This window comes from Atractosteus spatula, chromosome 8, assembly GCF_055471065.1.
Source record: "Atractosteus spatula isolate fAtrSpa1 chromosome 8, fAtrSpa1.hap1, whole genome shotgun sequence".
In the NCBI taxonomy this organism is placed as follows: domain Eukaryota; kingdom Metazoa; phylum Chordata; class Actinopteri; order Semionotiformes; family Lepisosteidae; genus Atractosteus; species Atractosteus spatula.
The window spans coordinates 49042074-49053790 of NC_142713.1; the positions used below are offsets into that span (position 1 = coordinate 49042074).

At 35.9% G+C, this 11717-nt stretch overlaps 1 protein-coding gene across 1 annotated transcript in view; it reads left to right on the plus strand.

The window, feature by feature from the left end:
* prkcq (protein kinase C, theta) overlaps positions 1 to 9764 on the plus strand; it is a 32345-nt gene extending 22581 nt beyond the window's left edge. Inside the window, exons 14-19 of the mRNA XM_088924013.1 lie at positions 109 to 200; positions 1024 to 1086; positions 1496 to 1634; positions 2194 to 2382; positions 7511 to 7639; positions 9118 to 9764. Coding sequence (XP_088780139.1) covers positions 109 to 200; positions 1024 to 1086; positions 1496 to 1634; positions 2194 to 2382; positions 7511 to 7639; positions 9118 to 9291 — 786 coding nt within the window. The 3' untranslated portion in view covers positions 9292 to 9764. The remainder of the gene's footprint in view (positions 1 to 108; positions 201 to 1023; positions 1087 to 1495; positions 1635 to 2193; positions 2383 to 7510; positions 7640 to 9117) is intronic.
* Positions 9765 to 11717: the final 1953 nt, after the last annotated feature.

Consider the following 11717-nt stretch of genomic DNA (forward strand, 5'->3'; position numbering starts at 1 on the left):
TGAGGTCACCAGTTCTTCCAATCGTGTTCACGTGTCTGAATTTTACTATTAATCATTTGCACTGAGGTAGCTCAGCTGTGATCTGATAATGTGGGTTTCTTTTGATAGGAAAACCTCTTCTTTGTGATGGAATACCTGAATGGTGGCGATCTCATGTTCCACATACAGAATTGCCATAAATTTGAAATGCCAAGAGCAGTGTAAGACATTTTACAGTTTTATATATCAATTTTTCTCATATCTTAGTGGAAGCTGAGGTGGCTAACAATGTAGGACAGAAAATCTTTCCATTTTTCTTGTCCTGTAATAAGTTTTGTTATGTTGTTTAATATTCCGTGTTACATTTACTTGGGATAAACGATTAAAGCACCTGTTCAGATTACTAGCACAAATTAATGTATTTAGCTGATGCTGTGTAGAGCACTTACATTTGTATTCATTCATACATTTTACTGAAATACCTTGTGCTGGTTACAGTCCAGAGCCCTAACTACTGCTCCACACTGCTGTCCTGTTGCATGACATGTAAACATGTAGCTCTATGTGAATAATTTACAGTCTGCAGTTACCAATACTTCCTTCAACCTTAATTTCATTATCTAAAAACACTTATATCTATGCAAATACAAGTTTCACTCTTTAACCTCTATGATATTAAAAAACAAAGGTGTAGGTGTGAGTGCAGGTGTACTGTACAAGCATACTGTATGTTCTGGGAGGTTGATTAATGAGGCTGATAGCAGCCAACAGGATGGAGTGTAAAAATTTTACAGTGGAAAACTGTGGGAGATTTAAGCTGATTGTGTTGGTGATCTGTCAGAAATAATGCATTATTTTAAAATGCAAACTTAATATTCAAGTTACGTTAAAATTCAGACATTGTAAAGATGTTTTATATCTTTGAGAAATCAAAATTCTGAAAAAAATGTTAATTAATAAATGTTTAATAAATATTAAAACTGTCATAGTTGATTGTGTTTAATCGACATTGCCCTTTAAAACTATTATTTATATCTGTTACAGGTTCTATGCTGCTGAAATTATTTGTGGTCTCCAGTTCCTTCATTCTAAAGGCATCATATACAGGTAAAATAAAGAGTTACACCAGGCATGTTTTCATTAGAAAGTAAATTGAACACAGCATACAATGATAGCTGCTTTAAATGATCGGAGATTCTGACTTGAACAGAAAAGGCCAGTGTACCATCATGAATTCATTAATATATTTGAATTACAAATGTCCCTGACTGCTCGTGGCTATGGGACCTTAAATAATGAGAAATTGCATTGTAACTTGAATGGAAAAGACTAGGGTATGCTTATGAATTATTCCATTAATATATTGTAATGCCAAATATTCCTGATCGCTAGTGTTTAAGGGACCTTGAATGATCAGAGATTGGATTCTAACGTAAAGGGAACAGGCCGGTATACCCTCATGAATTCATTTCATTGATATAATTTTAATAACAAATTTTCCTCATTTGTGTTTAAGAGACCTGAAGTTGGATAACGTACTACTTGATAAAGATGGACACATAAAAATAGCAGACTTTGGAATGTGTAAGGAGAACATGTTTGAGGATGCCAGGACCTGTACTTTCTGCGGAACTCCTGACTACATTGCCCCCGAGGTGAGCTTAATATTAAACATCTATATCTAGTAAAATAATGCATCTGATAAGATAAAATACACATGATTTAAAATCACCTCTACAAAAATATTTTTTAAAATTACTGTAGCCACAATCCAACTGACTTTCCTCTAAAATAATGTACAGTTGTATTCAGCTGATACAAATGATAATAATAATATGGTATATATATATAGGCAGCAAAGTGGCACAGTGGTTAGCATTGCTGCCATACAGCCCTGGGGTCCTGGTTTCAATTCCTGGAGTGCCATCTGTGTGGAGTTTGTATATTCTCCCTGTGTTTGTGTGGATTTCCTCCAGGTGCTCCAATTTCTTCCCACAGTCCAAAGACATACAAGTAGATTTACTGGATTCGTGGAAAATTGGCCTTGGTGTGACCCATCATGTCCCAACCAGGGCCTTGCATCCATTGCTTGCTGGGATAGGTGCCAGCATCCCCAGTGACCCTGTTTTGGATAAAGCAGTTGGAAAATGGACATATGGGTGATATGTATGCCTGAACGAAAGCACATGTCACAGTGTGTGTTTTATTCTGTAGATTTTGCTTGGTCAGAAATATGGAAATTCAGTTGATTGGTGGTCTTTTGGAGTCCTGCTGTATGAGATGCTCATCGGTCAGTCCCCTTTTCATGGCAACGATGAAGAAGAGCTCTTCCAGTCAATCCGCACTGATGACCCCTTCTATCCAAGATGGCTCCCAAAAGACGCTAAAGAGATTCTTGTCAAGGTAAGGGCAACAGAATTTTGGGGATATATAAATCTTAACCTTTTTATTTGAACTTTTTTGTCTGTTGTCTGAAAAGCTGAAGTGGATTAGAGATGTCTAGCCATACTCTTGTTTGACATCTGTTCATCATTGTTATAATTATAACACTTAAAATGAAGAATTAGTTGTGTTCTTCAATTCGTTTAATTTCAAACTGTTTGTACTACTATTAATCAGTGACTATATAAATATAAATTATCAATAATTAGGGTGAATTGTTCTAACATATATGAATATAACATATAACATATATGAACCTCCATACAGTATATTACTGTTACCTGTCACTAATCTGCTCTTTAATCACTATCCCTTGAATTGATCAAGTCGTCTCTTAACACCGACACCAAAAAACTTTTGGGTGTTACTGTTACATTATAAATGATAAGAAATCACATGTAAAAAAGCCACCTCTCTACAGTGACACAATCTGAAAGGTTTTAATCCAATAACAGTTTATGATACAATGTTTCTTAATATTTGGAATTGTCCATTCATTTTTCAATTATCTACTCATTTGGAATCTCCATATGACAATCAAATTGTTGTATCTAAACAATGTCTGTGATGGATAGGGACTAACAGGATGTTTTAGCTACTTGCAGTCAGAATGGTGTTTCTTATTTGCACAATGTGATCAAGCATCACTGAAGGTGTGATTTCTCATGAGAATTACCATTCTCATATACACAGGCAGACCTGTTGCAGAAAGGCAGATCAGCTAATAATAAATAAATAAGCATTACATCTGTATAAGATATTAATAATTTCTTTTGCTTCATTTATTTACATTCTCTGTTACTTCCCTATTTTTGGTTCAGAAAGAAGAAGTTAAGGTTACTGACTGACAGCTCATAAAAAGTGTTTGTTCAGACACAGATAAAGTATATTTAAAAAGCTCTGCATTCTGTAAAACACCTAGGTGAATTTTCATTCATGAGCTCTATAGTTATGGAAGATAGTTTACCATACAGTCTTGAATAATAGTTAATTCTCTTGCACCAAGAATTCTCAAACATTTAACAATAAGATATAATAGAATAAGTATCAAAATGTACCACTATATTTTTGACTTACCTCTAAATGTATTTAAAATGTATATTTTCGGATAAGTTAAATATATACATTTTGGATATTGTTTAAATGTTTTGGACTTCATTTTGATCAATTAATCATTCCTCACTGTGATACACTAGAGTGATTTTGAATAACTGTGAAGAAATTAACATTTAAAACAAATCAGAGGGAAAAGATAGATATGGGATCAAGAGAGAATGAAGGACAATATTCACACAGTACTGATATAGTACCCTTGAGTGAAAAATGTAGCACTCATTAATAACTGAACCTATAAATTAAGCACCATTATCAAATTAAGAATTTATAATAGTCACAACTTTTGATAATATTCCTTTTAACAGATGAATTCTCAAAAGGCGGGTGACAGACATTTAAGAAAATGCATGTATTTGGATTAATAAAAGCTCAAGGGACAAGAAACACAGAGCACAGATAAGGGGTGAATGCACAAACTAAGGTAAAATAATCAGTGGAAAACCATGGGGATAGGACAGTTGATCTTCCTGATTTATATTAGTGATATAGATTTTGGAATAGTGATTAAAATAGTCAAATTTGCAGATGAAACCAAATTAGGAGGATTAGCAAACACTGTATAATCTGCAAAGATGGTATTTATAATGTAGATGAGTATAGAGTAATGCATGGAAGTAGCAAAAATATAAATGGCCAATCTGAAATGGAAAACACTGAGCTTGAAGTAACAATTTAAGAAAAAAACTAGGTGTTTTTGTTCACACATTTATTTTCCATTTTATAGAAAATATAAGTAAACATTAAATAAGGCAAAAAGAATGTACAGAGATATAGTTGAAAGCATAGAGATGCCATGTTAAAAATGCCCACAAATCAGTCCAAGGAACAGAAACCAAGTTCATTTCTGGTTAAATGAAAGTCCAACTCTGAAAGGTTAGAAAAACTGAATCTTTTTAATCTCAAACAAGGAAGACTATAAAGTATTAAAATCCCCCAAAGGCAATAACACACTTCAGAATCAACACTAAAACACGAACATCAGGAAACAAATGTAATCAAGCACTAAATCACCTGATTAGTGACAGAGTGCTTAGGTACAAGTGATAAGATGATTTAACCTGTTGAATCATGCCCTGTCAAAATTAAGAAAGAAAAACACAGAAACCAACTGATATTCACCACTTATTATGTCAACACCTTCATTCTGTTGGTATGTTGATGGCCGAACTAAATGATTTCTGATAGATTTCGCGAGCTTTGGAGTAAACTCTTCTTTATTAAAGAACTGAGGCTTTGCATAGATCAGTGGTTCTCAAACTGTGGTACGCGTACCAGTTTTGGTACACCTGGCGGAGCACCGCCAGGTGATACGCCATATGACCCCGGAAATTTGTTGTGTGCACTAAAAATTGGGACAGGTTTTAATATTTTCTAATTTAATAAAATTAGTTTGTATCGAATACGCAGCCTACATACTACGATACAGTGTGCGCTTATACTTGAGTGGACACAAGAGCTACAATGTAATTCTATACCATTTTATAGGAATGCATGCTACGAACACAAGTGACCAATTGTATTTAAAAAAGTTATCTCCAGCAGATCGGGAGGTAGGAGAATGTGCGTGATTTTGGACCAATGCCAATGTTGTAAGCACAGGAAAGCATAGAAATGCGTACTACGAATGCTGACAATCTTGTGAGCACAGGAAAGCGTGATAGATAACAGAAAAATATTTAAGAACTGTTCTAGGTTAATTTGAGAAAAATACACCGAGCAATTCTGTGTTTCGCTCCCATGCGCATGAAATAAAAACTTCTTTTAACTTCTGAGACAAACTCCTGAAATGGAAACGGGGAAAAATGCAAGCTTGCGGATTGCTAAAGCAGGTAAGCCCCACACTACTTGTGAAGTAACTTTGTTTACCGTTGGCAAAAGAGCTGACACGTGTTATGTGTGGAGAAAAAGCTGCTGAAATGGTGCTTTTTTATTGTTTATTTTTAATTGTTGTTGTTGTTCCTTTTATCATTCTGTAAAGCGCTTTGAGAAGCCACCTTTAAAGGCGCTATATCAAATAACGTTTATTATAATATTTATTATATGTGTATGTGAGTGTGTGCGAGCATGCGTGCTCATGTTGGTCATTAAGATTTTCTGGGGTTCCTATGAGAAGATGACTTGTAGGTGGTACTTGGATGCTTTGGTTTGATCAGGGGTGGTACTTGGTCCAAAAAGTTTGAGAACTACTGATTTGCTAATTGTTCTAGAGAACAGACCAAGCAGTGGCAAGATCCAAGTGTGATGGTGTCAGCAGGAGTGTCTAGTGAGTACAGAGCTCCTTTTGTCGTGATTGAATGGTAGTGTGACTGCATGATCCTACATTGACCAAATCCTGGGACCTTATTTCCTGCCCATTGTGGGGGCTCATCCTGATGAAACTTTACAGTAGGATAACAGATATCCTCATCCTACAAACGTCACGGCAGCTTTCTCAAGAGATGAGAAATTTTTGTCAGCAGAAATCCTACTCAACACATTAAACACTTCTGAGATTGCCTGGACTGATGTGGTATTTGGGGCTCAGAGACCTGGGAGAGGATTGAGGCAGAATCAGGACTGATGCAAAGCATGTCTCCGTTTTATGAGTCGTACTGCTTTCAGTGGTGCCCACACTCGCTACTAGCATCTGACCTGCATAGTAAAGCACCTGCGGATCATCAATGTTGATGACAATAATGAATTTGTCATGTCCGTCCAATAAGATGTTGGTGATCATGCTACAAAAAGTTGGTAATTTTCCAGATAATGAATTCAGGAATTTGTTTCAAGCAACTGCAACAAGACTTTTCAAAATCCAAAAAGCCCTATACTGTATTTCTATAAAACTACCGTATACAGGTTGTGCATAAACTGATGTTTGTTTTGATGCTCAGTATGTATTATCAACAGTAGACTTGAACATAAGTCTAATCAGACTAAGAAGAAGTATTTAGAGTTTATTCACTTTGGGGATTTTCTCACATTATGTGGATATCGAATTAATCAGTAATAATCAGTAATAATGGAAGTTATTGCAGCTCTTGGCTCCTGGAAGCAATAAACCTGGAATGCCTTCTGTATGGTCATGAGTGTTTTCTCTGGGTGCTCTATTTTTTCCACACTCCACAACTGCTGCCTTGGTTAAAACCTGGTGTCTCTTAATTGTCCCCTGTATGTGTGTGTGAGCTCATCTACAGTGTACCTACCGTATGAAATGGACTGCTGTCTCAAGCAAACTGTTGCCTGCCTTGTGCTCATTGTCTGTCTGGTTAGACCCAGGCTCATCAAAACCTGAATTTGACAAAGTGGTTATTGAAAATGGTTGAATAAGTATTTTTCCTCTCAAAGGATGCATTTTTCTAACCTCAGTAGTTCAGTATACAGAAATGTGAGTGAGCATCTTTCCCCATTGAACTTGCTAAGAAATGAAGTACTTTTTAGAAAGTTTTTCTTGTATATTGAACCCATTCAACAGTCAAAATATGTAAAAAAAGAATAATGACTTAATGTTTCGTGTAAATGAACTTTCATTGTTATTACTCTGCCAGTTGTAAGATACATTTCTAAATGCAATAAAAGCCTTATCATGTCTTTTACATTGTTCATGCTATGCAAATAAATGTTTCTGAGCAAAATCTATCTGTAACTTTAAGATTAATTCTTCTGCATATAATACATTCATTATATTCTTCTCATCTTAAGAATGTAATAAATGGCATAACTGAAGTTACCTGGTGTAACAGACATTACTGTATATTTTTATCAGTAGTACATGTCGAAAATGTAATGTGTTAAGCCTGTCAGATTTTACATTTGGCATCCAAGCACTGCTGCAAAAATTCTTGTGTGGATTTTAACAAAGGATTTCTTGCATGTAGTCTATTATGAGGTTTGGATAAATAAGAATAGTGTGATTTATAAAAATAAGCGCAAATATGTAAAGCAAGGAGAGCTATGATCGTGCAGTAACCCTGAGGTGCCGGTGTGATTGCAGTTATTCGTGAGAGAGCCGGAGCGTAGACTGGGAGTGAAAGGAAATATCCGCCAGCACGTTTTCTTCAGAGACATCAACTGGACCGTGCTGGAGAACAGAGAGGTCGAGCCACCCTTCAAACCCACTGTGGTAAGAGTCCTCACTTCCAGGAGATTAAAAGAAAAGAGTAGGAAAGAGACTTCAACTTCTGCGTCATGTCAGTGTTAGTGAAATGAAAGAAGATGAGACGTTTAAACATGTTCCGTATTGTTGCATTTTAAATGTGCATAGGCTTCTTAGATGATTAAGGTTTAATGGCAAAGAGTATAACACTACCTCAATTTAAACAGTTATAAATATATGGTTTGGTAAGTTTTAAAATCATTATTTTAAAGGAATGGCAACAGTTTCTCAATCATCTCTTAAAGCATCTGTTTGTGTTCTTGTCTACTGCTTTTCACTGGTTTTCCAGCTTGATCATAGAAGACACTAGAATAAAATAGAAAAAACAGCAAACATTTGAAAGAGTAATGATCAGGAGCTATGTTTACAACAGTGAATTAATAATTTACATGAATAAACTTGTTCTTCGCTTCAATTACTTGCTGTTTCATGAATCAAGAAGAGGACAAATGTATCAAAAAGGCATTGAATCAAGCTTTTAATTTTCCTAAACTTTAGATGCATCTTAAATCACTTCACAATTATGTCTCCTTTTAAAATCCAATAATCTTGATAATGAGATAATGAGAAAGCACAGCTTGTGAAATAAAACCAGATGGCTAATAGCAACAGATTACGCTCCATAATGTGTTTTCTGTTCTGATGTTTGTCTTTCATGAGATACAAATATTTTAAACATCAGCAAAATTTCTGTACAAAAAGTTCTGGGTTTTTATAAGCTGTCTGCGACATTTAGCAAGGTAAGGTCATAACCTGCTCAGCAGGACACAGGCAGGGATCTTTCTTCTGAAAGAATGGATAAATCAAAGCTGTTCTTATTCCATTTAAAGTTGGTTCTGTGAAGTGCTCATGTCCCAGCAGGGGGATCTGCTTATAGAATTGAAGGTCACCTAAATAATCACTCTCCATGTCACCTGGGAAGAAACATTTGTTAGTGCAGGATGATTTGTTCATTTTTAAAAAATGAATTAAAAAGAAGGCCCTAAGTTTTCTCCCCATGGTGCTTTATTGTGGTCTGATAAGTACAAATGTGGGGCTTTGGTTATACTTCCACCCTGAGGTACCACCACCATCAATGGCTAGGAGTTGTTCTCAATAGATCTCTTTTTGTGAAGCTCAAGAAAGAAGTGTTCGTAATTCTTGCTGAAGGAAATAAAATATTATCTAGTGAGGAAAGTGCTATGTAACCTGTTTACATATGGTCTGAATTTGGATGGAAATGATTAAGTGAACTAGGCTATTCGGCAGCTGTAACTGAAATTCACTTGATGATTAGTCATATTTTCTATTTTTTTAGAAACCTTAGCACCACTCCTGAGTCTAAACTAATAGTTCTGCCGTTTATGCATATTCCTTTTCTTGTGCTTTGATCTTCACATACATCAGAATATTGTGGTGAATATGTATGCAAATGTAACTGAATGTGGATTTTTTTTTGTTTTCAGAAATCTCCAAATGACTGCAGCAATTTTGATAAGGAGTTCTTAAATGAGAAACCGAGACTCTCTTGTGCTGACAGGGCCCTCATCAACAGTGTGGACCAAACTATGTTCAACAATTTCTCCTTTGTTAACCCCAAAATGGACAGGCTTAATAAGCCTGTAGAAATTGTTCACTGACACATTGAATGTGTTATGAATGCAATTCATTATATTCCATTTACAGGAGTTTAGGGTGTTATTTGTGACTTCCTTAATCAGAAGCAACTGTTAATTGCTAACCTCGGTCTGTGAAATCTTACTAATATGCTTCATATGATTTTTGTTTCTTGAATAATGGTCACAGAAAATAATTTATTAACGAGGATGTGTTATGTCTTTAGATATATTTAATGTAATTTGTGTAATTGTTGCTTATATGTGTTTATAAACTGGCAACATAGTTGCATTTTGCATGAAGATTATTGTGTACTGTGTAATTGTGCCTTGTTCAGTTGTTCACTTGTTCGGTCAAATTCTTATAATGGCAAACAAACTGACAAATATAAAGAGACTGTGCTTAGTACTTTGGCTTTAGCTCGCTTACCTAACAAAATGACAGTGCTGATCAGAGATCAACATTGTCCTGACCCCCCCCAGAAGATTCCCAAAAACACAGATGCAGATTTTGAGCACTAAGCCAAGATCAAGTCTTAGCAGTGTCACCTGAACCAAGCAGAAGGTGCATGTAACAAATGAAAAACAATTATAAGCCAAGCTTGCACTCATTTGAACTAGAGGATTCAGATATGTGGTGTATAAGAAGCACAAATGCAGCAGGCGACAAAATGCAAGTCAGCCAGCAGGTGGCTTCACTGGCAGCTAGTAACAGCAGCATGCGTTGCAAGTTCAATTTGGAACTCAGTGGTGGGCAGTGGAAGATGTTGCAGCAATCGGGGGAGTAGTTCGGCACAAAAACAGGATCTTGCTGAGTTTATACAGAAGATAAGAACGTTTCAGAAGCTGAAGTCACGAAAAGAGAAGGAATAACAGTATGGTGTGTGGCTGAAGGATTTGGGAGGGGGAAGGGCTGACTAACCATTTTGACGCCAGCCAAAAGGGGGGGGGGGATAAATTGGGGGATCCCACTGCTGTAGCTGCCTTGGCCTGGGCACCAGGAATAGTGTGGGGATGATGAATGACAAAGCCCGTATACGGTGCAGACTGACGCCATGTGCTTACTCCCGCAGTAAAGAGTAGGTGTCAGGACCACAGGCTCGAGCGGTAGACAGTGAAAAGAAGGATGAGTGACTGGGTAAAGAGATGAAACGAGATGTAGACTGGATCCGTAGGTATGATAGGCTGGATGCTCAGCCAGAAATTGAGAGAGAAGGGGAAAGGAAAGAGCATGCGAGATTAGGAAGAGGGAATGGGCAGGGGAACAAAACTGGTACAGTTGTTCGCAGTTTCTGGAAGGCTTGCTGACGTTAGGAGACCTGAAAGAAAAAACAAAATGAAGGTAAGATACCAGCAGCCCTGAATGTGAAAGACATTCTTGTGCGGAAGAGAAAGACTAGAATTTGACCTCCACCTGAACTCTGTTCAAGAACACCATTAATCACAAACTTGTGCTCAGGGTAGCTTTGAACAGTGGTGTTAAATTCAACCAAAGAGATGAATGTTTACAAATCAACCCTTATACAAATAACTACTGTATACGTGATTTATAGGTTTCTACTGAAATGCTCCAATCTATAAAATTAGGACATTTCGATAGAAATATTTTTTCTAGGGGATGTTTGGAATATACCTCATTGTAGCATAGAAGGTTCCTTGAATAATGCTGTTTGAATAATCCTACTGAAAAGCAAAGCAGCACTCATGGGAAATGTTCTGCAACATGGACACTGTAAAGGAACAAATGTACATTAATCTAAATTATTAAAGAGCAATCCAAATATATTTTGAACACCAAATGGACTGTGTAAATATTATCACAATCTGTCCATAGCTGTGTTGCTACTGTATATTGGTCCATACTCGCATGTTCCGAAAGTAGTCAGTATACCATATGAACGCTTACTCAAATGTATTCATCTTTATTTAGATTATTGTATTCTAAAGATTATTCTAAATAAAATCATGCTCTTTTGTATAAAAGTGTTACATATAGTTTAGTTGTGAAAATATTACAAGATGATGCAAAATCATCTCCTTGTGTACACATATTGTCAGTGTTACAGTCAAACAGATAATGAACACCTAATGCCAGTCAATTGACACACCCCTTTAGTACTGTGATATATAGTTACTAAAGAAAAGAACATGGACACAGCCTGGGTTTTATTGATTACTATCTTTTTAAGGTTTCAAAGTAAAATCAATTGTGTTTTTGTGGTAAATGTTGTCCTACTATAAGAGGTAGAAGAAAGCATGAACATTAAATATCATTGTATTCACTGTTGTTATTTTGTAATGTTGTAGTATTTTGTAATGTTTTGCAATGTTAAATATTACCATGCATATCTGTGATTAAGTAGGTATTTTCTGTGAAATGTAAAAGAACATATTTAAGCTTTATTATTCATGTTAAATGTGTTATCCTATTTAGGTGTTTATTGCTTGAT